Source organism: Bos taurus, chromosome Y, assembly GCF_002263795.3.
Source record: "Bos taurus isolate L1 Dominette 01449 registration number 42190680 breed Hereford chromosome Y, ARS-UCD2.0, whole genome shotgun sequence".
Taxonomy (NCBI): Eukaryota; Metazoa; Chordata; class Mammalia; order Artiodactyla; family Bovidae; genus Bos; species Bos taurus.
The window spans coordinates 1,459,475-1,482,281 of NC_082638.1; the positions used below are offsets into that span (position 1 = coordinate 1,459,475).

The 22,807-nt window shown below is 48.5% G+C and overlaps 1 protein-coding gene across 2 annotated transcripts in view; it reads left to right on the forward strand.

Annotated features, from left to right (window-relative positions):
* The window catches only part of ARSH (arylsulfatase family member H), a 53,591-nt gene that overhangs the window by 25,115 nt on the left and 5,669 nt on the right, over positions 1 to 22,807 (forward strand). The window contains exons 2-11 of one of the 2 annotated variants that reach the window (XM_059884025.1): positions 5,209 to 5,293; positions 9,373 to 9,411; positions 12,144 to 12,293; positions 12,979 to 13,100; positions 14,186 to 14,311; positions 15,501 to 15,924; positions 16,555 to 16,691; positions 18,652 to 18,786; positions 20,241 to 20,403; positions 22,191 to 22,312. In XM_059884025.1, the coding sequence (XP_059740008.1) occupies positions 9,389 to 9,411; positions 12,144 to 12,293; positions 12,979 to 13,100; positions 14,186 to 14,311; positions 15,501 to 15,924; positions 16,555 to 16,691; positions 18,652 to 18,786; positions 20,241 to 20,403; positions 22,191 to 22,312 (1,402 nt within the window). In that variant the 5' untranslated portion in view covers positions 5,209 to 5,293; positions 9,373 to 9,388. The remainder of the gene's footprint in view (positions 1 to 5,208; positions 5,294 to 9,372; positions 9,412 to 12,143; positions 12,294 to 12,978; positions 13,101 to 14,185; positions 14,312 to 15,500; positions 15,925 to 16,554; positions 16,692 to 18,651; positions 18,787 to 20,240; positions 20,404 to 22,190; positions 22,313 to 22,807) is intronic. The other variant, XM_059884024.1, reaches the window with a different exon arrangement.

Here is a 22,807-nt window from a genome sequence, read left to right on the forward strand (position 1 = left end):
CAGAAGATCAGTCGGGAGGGCCTGTCGTCCGTCCTTTTTTTTTTTTTTTGCCTGTCGAACAGAAAATCTTCTGTGCTCCTTGAGAAGATGGTAACGCTTGCCAAGGGATCTCCGACAGCTGCAAACACTGAGCCTTTTCATTCACAAGCAGGGCTGGACCGCGTCTGGCACATCGCTCAAGACACAGGGGGCGTTTGCTGGGCCCTGTCCCAAAGCAGGGAGGCGGTTGCCTTGAAAATGCCCCCTTGCACAAGTCCTGAAATGTCATGTGCTTTCCCTCAAGACAGAGGACGGCTCCAAGAAGGCTTTAACTCCTTCTGTGCGTGCGAACAACGCTTGATCACCTGAAACGAAAACGTTGTTGCTGAGCCCTGAAACACGCGGGGATTCTGGGCCTCCGGACGAGAGGATCTCAATTCCGGGGGCAGTGATGAGGCTTGATCGCTCAGAGCTTTTCTTTGTTAAAGGTTTATTCAAGTATACAAGAGACAGACAAAGCTTCTGTCACAGACATCAGAAAGGGGCAGAAGGAGTGCCCCCTACCCTTTGCTGGTTTTTAGCAAGCCATTCTATGTCTCTTAGAAAGCTATTAATCAGATAAGAGAGACACCTCAAAGCTGAAGAGGAGTTTCATCACACCGCTCTCCCACAATATGCATTTTTGAGATAGCTTAGCACAGGGTGTGGTATCCCTTAGCCACAGAACAATTGACACCAGAACTGGTTTGTTGAGCTATTATCAGCCCAAGGTTTGAGAAAAGAAAAAAAAAGTCTTAGGTGGAATCATTTTGAAGAAAGGCAAATCTCAAAGCAAAGGCATAGTTTCATTCGAATATCTTAAGAAAAACATTTCCATAAAAAAAATGCATTGCTTAGCTCAAGGTTGGAGAAAAGTTAAGTTCCGGTGGAACCAGGTGTCGGCATGGCAACAGAGAATTTTAAGAGAAACCTCCTTTTAATTTTGTATAGAGAAGGAAGAAAAAATCTGACACTTGAACTTTGTCTCCTCCTGCCCCTTAAGGGAGAGATAAAAAGTGTCTGACACTTGCAGCCTATTTCCTCCCTTTGGAGACCCCTGGCCTGTTACCCTCTCAATAGCATGACCATCTGTGTAAACTGCTTTTCAGCATCATGCCTTTTTTTTTTTTCCTTTTCTGTTGGCTAGGGGAAACATTTTTCCATACGGTGGCAGAACATCCATTTCTTTTTTTAAATTAATTTTTATTGGAGTAGAGTTGCTTGACCACGAGGGGTTAGTTTCTGCTGTACAGCAAAGTGAATCACTTATTTTGTTGCTGTTCAGACGCTCAGTCATGTCCTCTTTGCGACCCCATGGACTGCAGCCCACCAGGCTCCCCTGTCCATGGGGATTCTCCAGGCAAGAATACTGGCGCGGATAGCCCTTACCTTCTCCAGGGGATCCTCTGACCCAGGGATCGAACCCGCCTCTCTTATGTTGCCTGCACTGGCGGGCAGGTTCTTTACCACGAATGCTGCCTGGGAAGCCCAATGTCACTGTTCTCACACCCCAGAATGGGTGAAAACTGGGACGGTTGGGGACTGAAATTCCTTATAGCTGGTTGGTCCGCTTTGGTCACAGGTTTCTGGAACCAAAAACAAAAAACAACCCCACAATCTGGAAAAGGTGGGGTCACGACAAGAATGGACGTGCCCTGAGTTGCTCATTCAAACCCCTGGATCAGCCTTTCTCCTGACCTTTCTGGAAGGTGTCGGCAGAGAGTTTAGGCAGAAATAGATGGTGACTGCCACCTGGCTGCCAAGTGCAGTAAAACGCACGTTAAATTCAGAGATAGCAACACGCAGGATGCTGCGAGTAAAATCTCTTGTGCTGACGGCTGTCTTCGCACTCTGCTGATTACCGTCTGAGCCACCAGGAAAGTCCTGATTGTGGACATACCCGTTTTTAATTCCGATGAGGCAAAACCTACCTATTTCCCCTTTCTTGTGTTGTTTGCGCTTTCAAAGTCATAGATAGTTCCGTTCAGTCGCTCAGTCGAGTCTGACTCTGCGACGCCATGGCCTGCAGCACGCCAGGCCTCCCTGTCCATCACCAACTCCTGGAGTTCACCCAAACTCATGTCTATCGAGTCAGTGATGCCATCTAACCATCTCATCCTCTGTCATCCCCTTCTCCTCCAGCCTCCAATCTTTCCCAGCATCAGAGTCTTTTCCAACAAGTCAATTCTTCGCATCAGGTGGCCAAAGGATTGGAGTTTCAGCTTCAGCATCAGTCTTTCCAATGAATATTCAGGCTTGATGTTATAGCTAGGGAATCACCGAATCAAAAGTCATGAAGATTTAACCCTCTGTTTTCTTGTAAGAGTTTTGTATATTGAAGGCAACTGTTTAAGGTCTTTGATGCATTTGTAGTTAATTTAGAAATCTATCCATGTAGTGGAATATGTGGTGTGGTGTTTAGTCACTCAGTCGTGTCTGACTCTTTGTGACCCCGTGGACTGCAGCCCCCCATGCTCCTCTGTCCATGGGGATTCTCCAGGCAAGCATACTGGAGAGGGTCGCCATTTCCTTCTCCAGGGGATCTTCCTGGCCCAGGGATCGAACCCATGTCTCTTGCATTGGCAGGCAGATTCTTTACCACTGAGACTCCTGGGAGGTTTTTTGTTAGGTATATTTTTCAGTAAAAAAAAAAAAAAATGAAAAAAATAAGCTGAGGATAAAAACATATATTTTAGAGCAGATAAAAATAGAGTTTGCAACCTGCCCCAAATTCCATTTCTAGTACATGGTGTGACCCACAGCAGTGCTTAACCTGAGCTTGTCCACTTAACCTCCCTGGAGAGAACAGATTGAATTTGACTCCCTCCTTTTGTAAACTTAGGCTTCTCCGGTGGCTCAGATGCTAAAGAATCTGCCTGCAATGCACGAGACCTGGGTTCAATCCCTGGGTCAGGAAGATCCCCTGGAGAAGGAAATGGCAACCCACTCCAGTATTCTTGCCTGGAGAATCCCATGGACAGAAGAGCCTGGCGGGCTACAGTCCATGGGGTCGCAAAGCGTTGGACACAGCTGAATGACTAACACTTTCATTTTTTACTTTTTAAAATAAACATGTCAGGACATCTTTCCCAGTGTCAGTGAGTGTGCGAGTGTGAAAGCCGGTCAGTCCTGTCTGACTCTTGGCGATTCCATGGGCTGTCCATGGAATTCTCTAGGACAGAATACTGGAGTGGGTGGCCTTTCCCTTCTCCAGGGGATCTTCCCAACCCAGGGATCGAACCCAGGGATTTCCCACATTGCAGGGGACTCTTTACCAGCTGAGCCACCAGGGAAGCCCATCTTTCCCACGAAGGGACTCAAATCTAATCTTCATCAGCAGATACAAATTTTCTCCCCAGCAGTTGAAAAACAAACATCAATATAAAAATAAAAGGAACTTCTACCTCAGGGTCAAAAATCCAGAAGACTGAAGGTTCTACTTATGATAGCTCAGAGTCGGACACGACTGAAGTGACTTAGCAGCAGCAGCAGGGCATGGAAGCAACCTAGATGTCCATCGGAAAGTGAATGGATAAAGAAGCTGTGCTACATGTATACAGTGGAATATTACTCAGCCATGAACAGGGACGCATTTGAGTCAGTCCTAATAAGATGGATGAACGTAGAGCCTATTATACAGAGTAAAGTAAGTCAGAAACAGAAAGACAATTATCATTGAGTCTGAGTGAACTCTGGGATTTGGTGATGGACAGGGAGCCCTGGCGTGCTTCGATTCATGGGGTCGCAAAGAGTCGGACATGACTGAGCGACTGAACTGAACTGAACTGAACTGAATGCGTATATATGGCATATACATGTATATATATATAAAGATGGTACTGATGAATCTATTTGCAGGGTAGCAATGGAGATGTAGACACGGAGAACAGACTTAGGGCCACTGTGGGTGGCTGGGAGGAGAAGGAGAGGGTGGGAGGTATGGAGAGAGTAACATGGAAAATGCATACATCACTATATGTAACATAGACAGCCAGTGGGAATTTGCTGTGTGACTCAGGGAACTCAAAGCCCGGCTCTGGGACAACCTAGAGGGGTGGGATGGGGACGGAGGTGGGAGGGAGGGGTTCAAGTGGGAGGGGACCTTGGTAAACCTATGGCCGATTCATGTGGATGTCTGGTAGAAACCAATGCAACTATAAAGCAGTTATCTTTCAATTAAAAATAAATAGATTTTACAGAAAATGCAGAAGAGGGAAGGAACAGACCCTGTATGAAAAGCTGGGCAATTCAGCACGATCAAGACTTTTGAAGCCTCCTCACATGAGCATCTCTTCTTTCCCTAACCCCTGGCTTCTCACCAACATCGGTTCAGTTCAGTCGCTGTCGGGTCTGACTCTTTGCGACCCCATGGACCGAACATCCCAGGACTCCCTGTCCATCACCAACTCCCGGAGCTTGCTCAAACTCATGTCTGTCGAGTCGGTGATGCCATCCAACCATCTCATCCTCTGTGTCACCAACATAATAAGACTTTGAGCAAGGCTGGAGATGCCCAGGAGTAAGTGCAGTGATGGCATTCCTAGAGGGATGTGTGGCTGACCCTAGCAGAAAGGGTGTCTGGGTGCCGTGAAACCACCGTCTATGTATTGCAGCCCGGGGCACTCAGCATCCACAGAGCCAAGAAAGGTCCACAAGATGCTTGAGGACCGGAAGAGGCTGAAGCTCTCCTTATTACACATCTGCCCTCTCCTCCCTGCTTTGAACGTCTGGCTGGAGTCCTTGCTTAAGTTTTACGAAAAAAAAAAAAAAAATTCAGTGTGCTGAATTCCACTTTCTTAGCTGTGTATGTTTGGTACCATGCAAAGGGCTTCCCTGGTGGCTCAGTGGGAAAGAATCTCCTGCAGTGAAAAAGACAGAGGTTCGATCCCTGGGTCAGGAAGATTCCCCTCGAGGAGGAAATGGCAACCCCCTCCAGTATTCTTGCCTGGCGAATCCCTACAGACAGAGGACCCCTGCGGGCTACAGCCCATGGTGTCGCAAAGAGTTGGACAGGACTAAGGGACTGAATAGCAGCACCACTTGAAGGTCAACGATGCCTGATTGCTTCCGTAAATAACTATGTTCGCAGCAGTCTCCACAGGTCATGTTTAGATATAAAACTAATTGGCGGATTTGAGCAAAGCCCAGCCTGGGCACTTAATATGTGTTTAATTATAATCATGAGGACAGGAGCTCGGGGCCGAGAGAGGAATTTGGACTTGCAGGAGCGGCGTTCACAAATGCAAGGAGCTTCGGGGGTAACAAGTCGTCTCAAGTGAGTAAAACAGTTTAACTCTACGATACTTCAGCTTGGGGGATGCTCATATTTTTGTCTGGTCAAGGGAGAGGGGAGAGACTTGAGTGTTAGTTTCATCACATTCTCTGTCTGTCTTCTCTCTCTCTCTAATTTTGTGTCTCCATCTCTCAGTCTCTCTCTTTCCTCTCTCCACCTCTCTGTCTCTCTCCATCTTGCTCTGCCCTTCACATCTTCTGCAATTTTAAACGTGTGTAGATACGGGATCATTAATATACACTACTTTCTCTGACTTCTTTCACCCAGCGTATTTATCTTTCAATCCATCAATACTGTTATCTCTATGAATGGTTTGCTCCTTAAAAAAAAAAAGGTAATATCTGAGTACTACGCATTCTAAGAATTTCTGGCTTCAGCAGAGTTGACTGAGTCATTCACCTGTGGGTAGATACAGGGGTGCAATCCTATTTTTCTGTAATGGAGTTTACGCATTTAGTAATTTTTTCAGGGGTGCTCTTAATGAAGGAGGTGACTTTGAACACCTCTTTAAAGACTGCTGAAAGAGAACGATGGTTTTATAAGACTATATTTGTGTGTGATGTGTCAAGCTGCTTGAGCCTTTCTTGGTGGCTCAGATGGTAAAGAATCTGCCTGCGGGAGACCTGGGTTCGATCCCTAGGTTGGGGAAGGTCTCCTGGAGAAGGGCATGGCAACCCACTCCAGTATTCTTGCCTGGAGAATCACATGGACAGAGGAGCCTGGTGGGCTACAGTCCATGGGGTCGCAAAGAGTCAGACACAACTGAGAGACTGACATGTTCAGCTTGTCGGCTTCATGCATTTATAGATCTGAAGTCCAATTGCCTCTTGCCCATGTACCTACCTTTAATAACATTCTGTGTTAAAATTTGAAAAAAGTAGCAGGCTATCGAGGTGGGGTGGGGTGAGGAATACAGGCTTAATTGCAGCAGCTTCTTGCTGGACAGGATCTTTTTCATATTTATTAAAATCTGGAGTTGATAAGCACAGTATTTTGAGGCAACAGACATTCCCTTAAATCGTGAAGACAAGTTTCCTTCCTGTCTATTTAACAAATAGATTTTGTTCCTTGCCTATTAGGAAGGACTTTGCAGTGTTGCCTACAACCACCGATTATAATTGTTTTTTTTTTTTTATTACTTATTTATTTTCGATACATTGGGTCTTTGATGCTGTTCAGTTCAGTCACTCAGTCACGTCCAACTCTTTGCGACCCCATGGACTGCAGCACACCAGGCCTCCCTGTCCATCACCAGCTCCCAGAGTTCACTCAAACTCATGTCCGTTGAGTCAGTGATGCCATCCAACCATCTCATCCTCTGTCGTCCCCTTCTCCTCCTGTCCTCAATCTTCCCCAGCATCAGGGTCTTTTCCAACGAGTCAGCTCTTCACATCAGGTGGCCAAAGGATTGGAGTTTCAGCTTCAGCATCAGCCCTCCCAATGGTTATTCAGGACTGATCTCCTTTAGGATGGACTGGTTGGATCTCCTCGCAGTCCAAGGGACTCGCAATGGTCTTCTCCAACACCACAGTTCAAAACCATCAATCCTTTGGAGATCCTTACTGGAGGTCAAAGGTGTCAAGATGGCCCTAGGAATTGGATGCACACACACACAGACACCCACAGGATTGCCTCAGACACCTCACACCGCACGCTGATCTTCAATTTACCAGCCTCGTCAAAAGTCTTTTCAACCCTGTGATTCCCCAGGCCCCTCTCCCATAAAACAGAGCAGCTATCATTAACCCCTCGAGGCGAGCCGGGGAAGGTATTTTGAGGACCCAGTGGGAAGCCCTGTGTAGCAATGCCTTGGGGTTGAGAAAACCCTATAAACTTTTTGGCAGAGTCATTAATCTTTACTACCTGTCATTTGGTCTGTGGGGTGGGTGCTCAGCTGACAGAACCTCGTTGACACGGGGAATTTAAAGCATCCCAAGGCAAGGGGATACCAGGCTGTATCATTGTTGGGACTCTCATAAAACGGCCCTAATTATAGCTGCCCCACACGCTGGTCTGTGGGAAATGAGTCTGGCCGCCATAACCCCCAGGTCTACACTGGTGATCCGTGCACTCTTCAAGGTGAGAGGCATGGGTGGTCCACCATGCTCAACCATCTTCCTTCGTAGAGGAGCACACAGTAGGTCTCACACAAACACTTCCTGGGCGGTTGCCTGCTCATGGGTGACCTTTATTTTAGAGGCTCCACATTGAAGGGTTTTGTTGCTGGTGTTACTTGAGAAAGTTCTTTTATTGGCGTTCTTGTCTACGAACCACAGGGTGTCTTTCTCATCTTTTTATTGTGTGACATTCAGAAGGTGACTGAGCCGTAAAGGAAGTCGTTACTACTAACTGGTGAAGAGTATTTAGAATGGAACCGATGATTTAAGTTAGAGGGCTTCCCGGCTGTGGTGTTCAAGAAGATTCTTGAGAGTCCCTTGGAGTGCAAGGAGATCCAACCAGTCCATCCTAAAGGACATTAGTCCTGAGTGTTCATTGGAAGGACTGATGCTGAAGCTGAAACTCCAATATTTTGGCCACCTGATGCAAAAAACTGACTCATTTGAAAAGACCCTGATGCTGGGAAAGATTGAAGGTGGGAGGACAAGGGGACGACAGAAGATGAGATGGTTGGATGGTATCACCGACTCAATGGACATGAGTCTGAGTAAGCTCTGGGAGTTGGTGATGGACAGGGAAGCCTGGCGTGATGTGGCCCATGGGGTCACAAAGAGTCGGACACGACTGAGCGACTGAACTAAACTGAACTGGTGGCTCGGATGGTAAAGAATCTGCCTGCAATGCGGGAGACCTGGGTTCGATCGTTGGGTCGGGAAAATCCCCTGGAGAAGGACGTGGCCACCCACACAAGTATTCCTGCTTGGAGAATCCCATGGACAGAGAATGCTGGTGGGCTACAGTCGATGAGGTTGCAAAGAGTCAGACACGACTGAGCACACGTATTTAAATTAGACCTGAATCTTTGTGCCCACATCCTCCCCCTTGCCCTGAAACCTATAATTTAGAGTTGCAAATGAAAACCAGAAAGAAGCTATGCTACTTTAAAAAAACAAAAACAAAAAAAACCTCATCTACACTCCTCAGGAAATTGCAATAAAATATGCTCTAATGAAAGTATATCTTTACTTTATCGTTCAGTTCAGTTCAGTTCAGTTCAGTCGCTCAGTCACGTCTGACTCTTTGCAACCCCATGAATTGCAGCACACTAGGCCTCCCTGTCCATCACCAACTCCCAGAGTTCTCCCAAACTCATGTCCATCAAGTCGGTGATGCCATCCAGCCATCTCATCCTCTGTGGTCCCCTTGTCCTCCTGCCCACAGTCGTTGGGGGAAAAAAGACGCAGGGCTTAGAATGTTGAAAAAAAAAATCAGTCACATGAAAAATGCAATGTCTGGGTTAGATATCTAAGGGGCAGCAACACCTTCTTCCAACAACCCAGGAGAGTGTGGTCTGATTTAACATTGCTTTTCGTTCTCAAAGGTCTCAGGACGCTAGAAGACAATTAATACAGTCCTTAAAAATGCGTATCAGACGTTTTATTGTAGTCCTTCACCTTGATTGCTCAGGACCCTCAGAATGAAGAGTTTTGGTTGTTGCACCTACATAAAGGGTGGGAACTATGCCATCGGAGTGAGCCGCAAATGAAGGGATCGTGCACGACGCTGCCATGTTCTGTCTGCACCGACATCATTTGTGTGCAATTCAGTATAAAGAATTCAGCGGTTGTTTTCATCCCGTCACCAAGTCGTGTGAGACTCTCTGAGACCCCATGAATCACAGCTCGCCAGGCCTCCCTGTCCATCACCATCTCCCGGAGTTTTCTCAAACTCACGTCTGTCGAGTCGGTGATGCCATCCAGCCATCTCCTCCTCTTTCGTCCCCTTCTCCTCCCGCCGTCAATCTTTCCCAGCATCAGGGTCTTTTCAGTGGGTCGCTGTAAAAAAGACAAAACAGGCTCCTTTGCACTTTGGAGCGTAACTGCCTAGTTATAAGAAAAATAACCGCTTTGCAGAAGTTCATCCTTTATCTGTTTCTCTTCTAGGTAACAGTAAGAAGCCATGAAGCAGCCGTTCTGTGGCTGGTAAGTAGGAAAACTTATAAACCTTCATTATTTTCTGTCTCTAGAGAGAAGGGTGCTTTGTCCAAGTCTTCCTCAATCCTGTGGATGTTTTGTCTGTTTATACGTGATAAGCGCAGTGGGGAGAGTGGTGGGTGCTGTAGGGGTTGGTGGAGTCAAATAGAAGGGTTTTCTAAGGGGCTTGCCTGGCGGCTCAATCGGTAAAATATCCACCCGCCAATGCAAGAGATGTGGGCTTGATCCCTGGAGAGGGAAATGGCAACCGACTCCAGTGTTAAAGTTAAGTCCCTGAGTCATGTCCGACTCTCTGTGACCCCATGGACTGTAGTCCACCAGGCTCCTCTGTCCGTGGGATTGTCCAGGCAAGAATACTCGAGTGGGCTGCCACTTCCTTCTCCAGGGGATCTTCCCAACCGAGGGATCAAACCCGGGTCTGCTGCATTGCAGGCAGACGCTTTACTGTCTGCGCCACCAGGGAAGCTCCAGTGTTCTTGCCTGAGAAATCCCATGGACAGAGGAGCCTGGTGGGCTACACTCCATGGGGGTTGCAAAGAGTTGGACTCGACTTAGCAGCTAAACCATCACCACCACCGTACTAACTTGGTAGGAATGAGAGCGTGTTTGGAAATTCACGGGGTGAGAGGCAAGACCTTTTAGAGATGGAAACAGCAGAGCAGCAAACATTGTGAACCACCCTTAAGGATTTTTAAGGAGGGTCGTCTGTGGTCCGGGGCTTCCCAGGTGGCATTCGTGGTAAAGAACCCGCCTGCCAATGCAGGAGATGTAAGAGAGACAAGTTCGATCCCTGGGTCGGGAAGATCCCCTGGAGGAGGAAATGGCAACCCACTCCAGTACTTTTGCCTGGAGAATCCCACAGACAGAGGAGCCTGGCGGGGCTACAGTCCACGGGGTCGAAGAGAGTTGGCCACAACTGAGCTGCTAACACATGGATGACTCCACAGTCCAAAATTTAATAGCATATATAGATATGTTAAATTTCATTTTTCAAACGTTAGAGGAATTCCTAGCATTTATTATTATTTCTGGCAGCTGAGCTCCCCCACCTGATTTCTTTTACAGACATACTTTTCTGATGAAGGAAAAGGAAGAGTCATGTTATGTGCACACATGCAGTTCACCCTGAAAAACCAGTTTTTCATCATTTATTCCTGGGCTCAGAGCCAAGAAGTTAGTACAGTCTCTGCTTTCCCATCTGTGTGGCTGAAAGCAAAGTTATGAAGTTATAAAGTGTATTAAAACATACAGTTGAGCATGAAAGAAAAGCAAGCCTGATGAGCTGGCTATCAACCTCTGATTTTCCATTTTGTTTATACTAAGAAATTAAGTTGTTAGGCTTTTTTCTTAAACCTCTGTTCTTATTTCAGAGGCCTCCTGTCACTAACGCAGTTGGAAAATTATGAGGAATTTAATGTCACAATGCATGTAAAATTTATTTGTAAACTGTAAGACCTCAGGGCTTCCCAGGTGGGGCTAGTGGTAAAGAATCTCCCTGACGATGCGGAAGAGGCGTGAGACTCCGGTTCGATCCCTGGATCGGGAAGATCCCCTGGAGGAGGGCATGGCAACGCACTCCAGTGTTCTTGCTTAGAGAATCCCATGGACGGAGGAGCCTGGCGGGCTACAGCCCACGGGGTCGCAGAGTACACCCACACACACAGATCTGATTAACATAAATCATGGCCTAAAATGTTTTTGTGTGGTTTCTGAGTAAGGCAGCTCCAGGGACACTGTAGAAATACCATTATTTCCTATTTATTTAGCTTTTGATCACACTGTACCTACCGCTTGCAGGATCTCAGTTTCCCAACCAGGGATTAAACCCAGGCCGTGGCCTTGAAAGCCTGGAATCTTAACCAGTAAGTCACCAGGGTCCTCCCTATGAATTCCTATTTTGCATAGGTGCTCAGTCGTGTCCGACTCTGCGACCCCATGGACTGTAGCCACGCACCCCCCACCCCCACCCCAGGCTACTCTGTCCATGGGATTCTCCAGGCAAGAACACTGGAGTGGGTTGCCATTCCCTTCTCTGGGGGATCTTTTTGACGCAGGGATTGAATCCGGGTCTTCTGCGTTGGAAGCAGATTCTTTACCATCTGAGCCACCAGGGAAGCCAGTCAGAACACTGGAGTGGGTTGCCATTTCCTCCTGCAGGGGGATCTTCCCGACCCAGGGATCCAACCCACATCTCCAGCGTCTCCTACACTGTGGGTGGATTCTCTACCGCTCAGCCACTGGGGAAGCCTCAGTTCCTGTTTTAAGTTACAGTGAAGTGAAGTCGCTCAGTCGTGTCCGACTCTTTGCGACCCCATGGACTGTAGCCTATCAGGCTCCTCCATCCATGGGATTTTCCAGGCAAGAGTGCTGGAGTTGATTGCCATTTCCTTCTCCAGGGGATCTTCCCGACCCAGGAATCGAACCCGGGTCTCCCGCATTGCAGGCAGACGCTTTACCGTCTGAGCCACCAGGGAAGTTTTAAGTTACCTGCAAAGCAAAATTGAACTGATGGTTTCTGGGTGGGTTTTTTTTAAATTAATTTTTTTTAATTGGAGGCTAATTACAATATTGTAGTGGGTTTTGCCATACATTGACATGAATCAGCCATGGGTGTACATGTGTTCCCCATCCTGAACCCCCCTCCCACCTCCCTCCCCATCAGTTGCTTGTGTTTGAGCTTTTTTTTTTTTTCTCCCCCGCACCGCCCCCCGCCCTTCCAGGCACTGCTGGCTGTCAGCATCCCTGTGGTGCTTCTTTGGGAGCCTTCAGGGAATGTTCGTCACCAGGAACTCGAGGCCCAACATCGTCCTCTTGATGGCGGATGACCTTGGGGTGGGAGATTTATGCTGCTACGGGAATAACTCAGTGAGGTAAAGAAACCATCAGGTAAATCAATAAATGAAAGGAACAGAAAAGGAAAAAAGAAAGAAAGTCCCTGTGGATGGCCGTGCCCCGCCAGCCACGTCTCTTGTGTTGGAGGAGAATGACCTTCAGGGAGCAGGTTTCCGTCAGAACAGCAGAAGGCTTTGTCTTATGAAAGCTGCAAAACATCAGGAGAGCCTTTGGCTTCATTCGCAGCTTAGTGTGGGGGCTTCCCGGGCGGCTCAGCAGTAAAGAACCCACCTGCCAATGCAGGAGATCCCTGGGTGGGGAAGATCCCCTGGACTAGGAAATGGCAACCCACTCCAGACTTCTTGCCTGGAGCACCCCACGGACAGAGGAGTCTGGTGGGCTGCAGTCCACTTGGTCTCCGAGAGTCGGACACGACTGAGCGGCTAACACACTTTCGCTTTTCACCCGATGATATCTGACGATGCGCTGTGTTGGACTGTCATCATCTCGCCTGGAGATGCGTTGTTTGGTTCTCTGGTTCCCATCTGTGTCTAACCAGGGATGGAGTAGATCGGTGGATTGATGTGTAAAAAAGGACGTCTTTCAGGTGGACTGGAAACAGAGTCAGGGTGACTTCCCAGACAGGATGCCTCTGAATCTTGCTCACTTTGTGGGGCGGAGGGATTCAGAAACTCGCCTGCCAACTTCCCCATCTATTCACAGCACGCCCAACATCGACCGGCTGGCCAGCGAGGGCGTGAGGCTCACCCAGCACTTGGCGGCCGCCTCCATGTGTACCCCGAGCAGGGCCGCCTTCCTGACCGGCCGCTACCCCGTCAGATCAGGTGGGGCACGGGAAAGGGACAGCGGATGGTCTCTTTAAACAAAAGGGGGGGGTCTTTTTTTGTTTAGCGTTGGATTGCTCCAGGTCTTAGGGGCAGCAAGCAGGATCCTGCATCTTCCCTGTGGCAGGCGGGGCTTTTCATTGCGACATGTGAATTGTTAGTTCTGGCCTGGGGGTTCCAGTTCCCTGACCAGGGGTGGAACCCGTGACCCTCTCCCCACACCGTCCCCCCCACCACTGGCCACCACTCCCCCCATCCCCGCCCTGCACGGGGAAACATGGAGTCTTAGCCACTGGACTGCCAGGGAGGTCTCCTGCAACCCTTCATGCAAACTCTCCAAAGGTCACTTGGAAATGTTAACAATCTAAATTCACATGGGAATTGTGTTCCTATAGCTGGACATCTGAAAGAGGTGTGTGTCTTGGCCAGGGGCCATCAAGCCTGCTTACCCGTGTGCATATAGGGACATGGTTTGATCCCCTGGTGGGCAACTTCCAGATGACCTTGAACGTGCCCTTTTCCAGAAACTCGTAGTAACAGCCCCCAGGAGGCTCCTTGTGTCTTAAAGCTAGCAGAGATTTTTTTTTTTTTTTTTTAAAGACAAGTGGGTTTTCATGAAAGCAGATGTGTCCAGTCTCTGGGGATGAGATTGGAACATCAGAAGAACCAGTTGAGAAGAAAGTCTGGCAGAGAAAATGGAAAGGAAATGATGAATTCCTTTTGATGAGTTCCTACTCTTCCCTGCCTCACATTCCTCCTCTCCCCCCAACCCCTAATCACAGTTTCAACATGTAGACTTAAGCAAGTTGAGGGTCATGATCCCAACTTAATTTTTTTTTCATCATTAGTTTGGAATTGGGTGGCTTCCCTGATGGCTCAGTGGGTAAAGAATCCACCCGGCAGTGCAGGAGACACAGGAGATGTGAGTTCCATCCCTGGGTGGGGAAGATCCCCTGGAGGAGGGCATGGCCACCCACTCCCAGGATTCTTGCCTGCATAGACAGAGGAGCCTGGCCGGCTGCAGTCCGTGGGGTCGCCACAATGAGACCGCGGTCCTCACCCGCTGTCTGTTTCTGTGAACATAGGAATGGCGTCCTCCTCCAACCTGAATCGTGATGTGGTCTGGCTCGGAGGGTCGGGCGGGCTGCCCCCCAACGAGACGACCTTCGCCAAGCTCCTGCAGCATCGAGGTTACCGCACGGGACTCATAGGTATGGCCTTGACCTTGAAACCTAGCTCGTTCGGGTTCCCTTTCCTTGTGGTCATCCTTCCCAGGGAGGCTGGCTGAGTACACGGGAGTTGGCACTTCTTTGAGATGATACACGGTCGGTGGGGGGGGGGGGGGAAGGAATTTAAGACAATTTTTAGGGCCTTTGGTATTGAAAACCAACTGTGCCAAGGATCTCAAGAAGGCAAAGTAAGTATGCTGAGTGTTCGTTGCTCCTGAAATGGAATAGTTTGCAGAAAGGGTGCTACTCTTGTGGTAGCACCGGTAGCAATGTTTAAGGGTGTCCCCTTGAACTTGAGAACCGAAGGCTGGAGCGGTGATCAAATTCAGGTAATACTTGCTCTGTGGACTTAGGTCGCCTGACATTCTACAACCTCATGGGGGTGTGTGTGTGTGATGAGTGAGACAGGATGACCCCAAGGAACTTTACCCCAAAGAATTCTGGTCTGATGAGTGATTCCTCTAAGATGAGACTCTGTGAGCAAAGAATTAGGAGACAGGCTGCTGGCTTGGTATGTGTGTGTGTTAGTTGCTCAGTCATGTCTGACTCTTTGTGACCAGACTCCTCTGTCCATGGGATTCTCCAGGCAAGAATACTGGAGTGGGTTGCCATTCCCTTCTTTAGGGGATCTTCCCAATCCACGGATCAAACCTGGATGTCCTGCCTTGCAGGCGGATTCTTTACCGTCTGAGCCCCCAGCGAAGCCTGCTTGCTTGGTATAGCCACTGCTCTTAGGATTCTCAACGTGAATTGCAGGACTATTAAGTCATCAGAGATGTTCTCAAAAAAAAAAAAAAAAAAGGAATGACTTTGCATCCTTCATAAATGACAGAGGTACTTCATTCCTGTAAAATTCTTGGTAGCATCGTGTGAATGGAGTTTCCGAAAGCATGTTTCAGGGAACACTCTAGGGCACCTCCAAATCTGGGGTCAAATTCGCCTCTGCTGTAACCAAGTAATGAATAAGATGTCGGCTAATTAATAAATCTACATGATGAATCTTCTCCCTGTTAGTAAAAGCTTCCCCCGGTGGCTCTGGGGTAAAGAATCCACCTGCCAATGCAGGAGACTCGGGTTCCATCCCTCGGTTCGGGAAGATCCCCGGGAGGAGGCAAAGGCCGTTGTTGCCATGGCAACGTCTCTGTGTCTCCACCGCGCCCCCCCCCCCCAGGAAAGTGGCACCAGGGTCTGAGCTGTGCGTCCCGCGACGACCACTGCTACCACCCGCTCAACCATGGCTTCGACTACTTCTACGGGATGCCCTTCGAACTCCTGAGCGACTGCCAGGCGTTCCGCACTCCGGAGCTGCACCGCTGGGTGAGGGTCCGGCTCTGGGTGTCCACGGTGGTGCTGGGCCTCATCCCCCTGCTCCTGCTCGTCCCCACCTGCGCCCGCTGGTTCCTGGTCCCCTGGCCGGTGATCCTGGCCTTCGCCCTGCTGGCCCTCCTCTTCTTCGTGTGCTGGTTCTCCAGCTATGGCTTTACCCGCCGCTGGAACTGCGTGCTCATGCGGAACCACGAGATCGTTCAGCAGCCGGTCAGACTGGAGAGGCTCGCCTCGCACATGCTCAAGGAGGCGCTGGCCTTCATCGACAGGTAGGCCGTCTCTTTTTGGCTCGAAGCCCACCCCCGCCCCCCACCAACCCCTCACCCCGGTCAGAGACTCGCGATTTTTTTTTTTTTTCCAGAGAAGTTGGGTACCGCTTGGTGATAGGTCCGTTGTGTGTGTGTGATATTTGTGCTACACTGAACTCTCTCCTTAAAATAAATGCGTTAACTTTCTTTTAAAAAAAGATGCATTTAAAAAAATGTTTTGATTTATTTTGGGCTGCGCGGGGTTTTCGGTGTTGCTGTGGGTGGGATTCCCAGGAGGCGCTTAAGTGGTGAAGAACCTGCCTGTCAAGGTAGTAGACCCAAGTTCGATCCCTGGGTTGGGAAGATCCCCTGGAGGAGGGCATGGCGACCGACTCCAGTATGCTTGCCTGGAGAATCCCATGGACAGACGAGCCTGGTGGGCTACAGTCCATGTGGTCGCAAAGAGTCAGGCACGACCAAGTGACTCATGCTTCTTCATACCACTGGGCCACCAAGGAAGCCCAACAGCTAAATGTCCTGCAAAATTTGAACACTGAAAAGGGAAAGAAATATGTTTAGCTCCCTTAAAAGAAAAAAAACATAATTACTCTGTTTTAATCAATACTGTTTCTTATTCGTATACCCCCTTAGGTATAAGCGTGGACCATTTCTGCTTTTCATTTCCTTTCTGCATGTCCACACGCCTCTGGTCACCAAGGAGAAATTCGTCGGGCACAGTAAATTCGGCTTGTATGGCGACAACGTAGAAGAGATGGATTGGATGGTGGGTAGGTGATCACTCTCTGGTTTTGAAGCATCTTATTTACAGACTAGAGGAAAACGAGTCTCCGTGAATGGCATCAAATAAGGTACAACCCCCTGCATGTTTTGGGATGTGGATGTATATTTGTTGTGAAATACAGGTTCTCCGGTTTAAAGAGAAGCACTTTCCTGAAAAACTCATTCGGGGGACGAATAATGTTGTGCTGTAGAGCTGACTCATTGGAAGACCTTGATGCTGAGAATAAATACGTAATGTTTATGTATTAGATATTATACAGTCTCATATCTCCTGCTTGTACTCTGTCCTGTCCGACTCTCTGCGACCCCATGGACTGTAGGCCGCCAGGCTCCTCTGTCCATGGGATTCTCCAGGCAAGAATGCTGGAGTGGGTTGCCATTCCCTGCTCCAGGGGATCTTCTTGACCCAGGGATCAAACCTGAGACTCCTGCATTGGCAGATGGATTCTTTACCACTGAGCCACCTGGGAAACCCTATATATAAGATATAACATAGTATATAATACTCAGAATATTATCAAAAATATATGGAATAATTATATAAATATATTTACACATAAATAATATATTATAAACCACCTATATGGTTTATTGGAGGCTTTCTTGGTGGTTCGGGTGGTAAAGAATCCACCTGAAATTCAGGAGACCCAGGCTTGATCCCTGGGTCGGGAAGATCCCCTGGAGAAGGAAATAGCTACCCATTCCAGTATTCTTGCCTGGAGAATTCCATATTACAAGTCATTATAATAATTAATTTAGTGCATTATGAAGTATAAACTGTTTATATTTATTATATAATAAAGCTATATATGCTCTATTATTACATATGTATATAGAGTATAATTTACAAATAAACATTAAATTTTTATATATTACAGCGTTCATTATGCATTAGTTATCATTGGTGATTTAACATGCTATAACACATAGACCTTTTATACTATTATAGGGCTTCCCTCAGAGCTCAGTTGGTAAAGAATCTGCCTGCAATGCAGGAGAATGAGTTGGGAAGATCTCCTGGAGAAGAAAATGGCAATCCACTCCAGTATTCTTGCCTGGAAAATCCCATGGGGAGAGGAGCCTGGTGGGCTGCACTCCATGGGGTCTCAGAGAGTCAGACATGACTTAGTGACTAAACCACCACCACCGTACTTATTATATAATAATACATTACATATCATCTTCTTATATATATTTGTATTAAATATATGCTTAGCATAAATCCATTACATGTGTCATGCTGCTGCTGCTGCTGCTAAGTCACTTCAGTCGTGTCCGACTCTGTGCGACCCCATAGACGGCAGCCCACCAGGCTCCCCCGTCCTTGGGATTCTCCAGGCAAGAACACTGGAGTGGGCTGCCATTTCCTTCTCCAAGGCATGAAAGTGGAAAGTGAAAAGTGAAAGGGAAGTCGCTCAGTCGTGTCCGACTCTTCACGACCCCGTGGACTGCAGCCCACCAGGCTCCTCCGTCCATGGGATTTTCCAGGCAAGAGTACTGGAGTGGGGTGCCATTGCCTTCTCTGACATGTGTCATATGGTTTCATAAATATATAATAAATAATTATACATATATAAAAATATCATCTTATGCTGTATCATATATACGGTATATTACAAATATATATATATCATATATGTGGTATATTACATATATATGGTATATAATGTATAATGGTATATTACTTATATATGGTATATTACAAATAGTATCTCTTGCAGACCTACCATATTACACATAGTGTATTATCCTATATATACGAGTGTCTACAATGGTGATTTAGTGCATATTATACAACATAAAGTAGGATAACAGTTATAGCGCTACATGGAACCGTGTTGCACGGTTACACCGAACCACATAGCGTTACACGCGCAATACTAGACACGCACCGGAAGACCGTCGGTGCAGTGAAACGTGACAGCTTCCGTCTCCCCCCTCCACCAGGAAAGGTCCTGGAGGCCCTGGACCGGGAGCGCCTGGCCAACCACACGCTGGTCTACTTCACCTCGGACAACGGGGGCCGCCTGGAGGCGCAGGACCGCAGCGGGCAGCTGGGCGGCTGGAACGGGCGCTACAGAGGTGATGCGTGCGGGTGGGCGTGGTCTCCGCGCAGCGCGCGGTGGGCGTGGTCTCCGCGCAGCGCGCGGTGGGCGTGGTCTCCGCGCAGCGCGCGGTGGGCGTGGTCTCCGCGCAGCGCGCGGTGGGCGTGGTCTCCGCGCAGCGCGCGGTGGGCGTGGTCTCCGCGCAGCGCGCGGTGGGCGTGGTCTCCGCGCAGCGCGCGGTGGGCGTGGTCTCCGCGCAGCGCGCGGTGGGCGTGGTCTCCGCGCAGCGCTGGGGCGGGACCCGCCTGGCTTTGTGCCTGCGAGTTCAGTCGCTTCCATCATCTCTGACCATTGGGTCTCAGCATCTCTGCAATGTCCAGTCCCCCACGCTCCGAAATCTCATCGCTTCTAAGAGATTTAATCTCTGGAGCCTTCCTCTCTTTGTTGACCCCATGGACGGTAGCCCGCCAAGGCTCCTCTGTCCATGATATTGTCCAGGCAAGAACACTGCAGTGGGTTGCCATTCCCTTCTCCAGGGGATCTTCCCAGCCCAGGGATCGAACCTCGGTCTCCTCCATTGGCAGGTGGATTATTGACCCACTGAGCTACCTGGGAAGCCCTCACCTGGCTTTGCTTTGTGTTAACTCCTTTGCAAAGATTGTTGGCGGAGTTTTGTGTGCATTATACTAGCTTAGGAAGCTAGATGGGAAAAGACTGCATGTTTGGGGAGACTCCCAAGAGTCTACAACAAAAAAATTTCTTGAGTCATGAAAGCTTCCTGAGAGTAAGGGCCCACGACCTCAGTGACTGTCTCAAAGACAGTCTTGCTTTTAGCCCTCTATGACGTCAGCAGTACTGACTTCATAATATACCTCTCAGGACGGCGCTTCTTTTTTAATGATCATTACTGGGTTTGTTGCCTAGACGCTAGAAGTCCGCAGCTGGAGTTTTCAAGTCTTGAAAGCAAGAACTTGGCCTCCATATCTCTCTGCGAATATGTCTTACTGGTTTGTTGTTGTTAAGTGACTTCGGAAGGGTATGGCAACCCACTCCAGTATTCTTGCCTCGAGAATTCCACGGACAGAGGAACCTGGCAGGCTACCGTCCATGGGGTTGCAAAAGAGAGGAATGCTCCGTAGATTAAATCTTTTAGAAGCGAAGAGATTTCAGAGCCTGGAGACTGCATGTTGAATAGATGCTGAGATTCAGAACTGAACTGGGTTTGGGAACAGAGCCCAAGCGTTTTCTGAATGTCAAGTTTTAAGCCAGCCTTTTTCACTCTCCTCTTTCACTTTCATCAAGATGCTCTTTAGTTCCTCTTCGCTTTCTGCCGTAAGGGTGGTGTCATCTGCATATCTGAGGTTATTGATATTTTCTGCCTACGATCTTGATTCCAACTTGTCACTGGCATGGCCAGTGGCGATTTTCAGATACACAGAGAATGAATCTGTGGGGTTGAATGCCCCTTCGTTTTTTCATCTTTGGTTTCAGGAGGCAGAGGCATGGCTGGATGGGAAGGAGGCATCCGGGTGCCCGGAATTTTCCGGTGGCCAACAGTCCTGGAGGCGGGGAAGGTCATCGACGAACCTACAAGCCTCATGGACATTTTCCCCACACTGTCTTATATTGGAGGAGGCATTCCGCCACTGGGCAGGTACAAGAGCATGCTTGCCCCTCGTGGAGGGAGATATATTTGCCCGCCGGGCTCCTCTGTCCATGCGGGTTCTCCAGACAAGAATACTGGAGTGGGTTGCAATTTCCTTCTCTAGGGGGATCTTCCTGACCCAGGGATTGAACCTGGGTCTCCCGCCTTGCCGGCAGACTGTTTACCATCTGAGTCACCAGGGAAGCACATATTCGGCACCTATGCAAATGTATTAGAAAATTGTGTATGTGTGTGAAGTGTGTTACTGAAGCCTCAGTATGCTGCTATGATGGCCAGATGACTTCTTTCTCCTCACAGTTCATGGTAGCGTTGCTTGTCCATTTTCCTCTCAGAACACGTTCTTACTTTCCCTCTCATATTATGTACTTATTTAGGCCCATCTCTGGCTTGTGGCCCTCGGGGTGGGAGCTGAGCCTCCTTCATTTTTATATCCCTTGCAGCATCTAGATACTTGGTCACTTCAGTCATGTCCGACTCTTTGGGACCCCGTGGACTGTAGCCCCGCCAGGCTCCTCTGTCCATGGGATGCTCTAGGCAAGAATCCTGGAGTGGGTTGTCATGCCCTCCTCTGGGGGATCTTCCCGACCCAGGGATTGAACCCAGGTCTCCTGCACTGCAGGCAGATTCTTTACCATCTGAGCCACCAGGGAAGCCTGCAGTCTATAGACAATTAAGTAAATATTTGCTACATGAATTCCCAAATAAAAGTAGGTATGTGTCAATCTATATGTGATGAAGTTTGCTGCATTTCTCTATGGGATTTGAAATGAACAAATGAAGTAGAAATATCGACTCAATGGACGTGAATCTGAGCAAACTCTAGGAGATATTGGAGAACAAAAGGGCCTGGAAGGATGCAGTCCACGGGGTCGCAAAGAGTGAGACACGACTGAGCAACTGAATAACATGTCTGTTTATGTGAGGCAGGGTTTCTGTTGAATCAAATGAGTGTTGTTGTTCAGTCGCTCAGTCGTGTCTGACTCTTTGTGACCCCATGGACTGTAGCTCGCCAGGCTTCCCTGTCCTTCACCATCTCCTGGAGTTTGCTCAAACTCATGTCTACTGAGTGAGTGATGCCATCCAACCTTCTCATCCTCTGTCATCCCCTTCTCCTCCCGCCTTCAATCTTTCCCAGCATCAGGGTCTTTTCCAATGAGTTGGCTCTTTGCATCAGGTGGCCAAAGTCTTGGAGCTTCAGTTTCTGCATCAGTCCTTCCAATGAATATTCAGGACTGATCTCCTTTAGGATGGACTGGTTGGATCTCCTTGCAGTCCAAGGGACTCTCAAGAGTCTTCCCCAGCTTCACCATTCAAAAGCATCAATTCTTGGGCACTCAGTCTTGTTTATGGTCCAACTCTCACATCCATGCATGACTCCTGGAAAAACCACAGCTCTGACTATGAGTGTAAAGCGCTCAATTGTCTAATCCATGGGACTCGTTCATGGTGTCTGACAAGGGACCAGAGTCATATTTCCAGCTGCTCACCTCTCCCACTGTCTTAGAAACTGTGTAACGCGTTACAGTTCTTCTTCATCTTTATTAACTGAGAAATAAGTGAAAATGCGTGTTGAGTTTTCAACGGGATTTTCCTAGTCCTTGTCTGCTCCTGCCCCCTCCTGCCTCCCCTTCCCACCCCTCCTCCTCTGCCTTCTGCTTCTTTTTCTTGTTCTTCCAGCTCGCTTCTCTCTTCCTCCTCCTCCTCTTGTGTCGTAAAATGGCGAGACTCGACCATGCCTCTCTCACCGCTCTCTGCGTCTCCGCTTCTCTCCCCAGAGTGATTGACGGCCGGAACCTCATGCCACTCTTGGAAGGCAGGGTCTCCCGCTCGGAACACGAGTTCCTCTTCCACTACTGCGGGGTCTCCCTGCACACGGCCAGGTGGTATCAGAAGGACTGTGAGTATGAGGGTGACCAACATGTGGGGACACGGCAAGGACACCTCCTTGTCTCTTTCGTCTCCTGGGGGAGGGCGCACTCTGTGCAGTGAATATCCCTTGTCACGATCGTTCTACATCCTGTAGAAAGTGATCTACAGGTAGATCTATGGTAGAAATCACAGTAGGATTTTAGAGGTATGTCTGTGCATGTGTGTCTCTAAGCCCTTGTGCATAATTATGACAAAAGGAGGAAGAAAGCCAGGCAGAGACAGAGAGAAAATGAATTCCCATAACAGAGGACAGTGAGATAATTAGCAACAAAAGCTACCGTCTTCGGTCGAACCCAGACATCAGTCACGAACTCCCACCTTCTGAGTCATTGCCTGAGTTCCATGTTTAGTCTGGTAAGTTCACGCAAAACAGATAGAAATGGACAAACAGCATCGATTTCCTCACACCTGTAAAAAAAGAGCCCTTGCGGAGACATTCCAGATTTTTGACTAGATTTGGCGA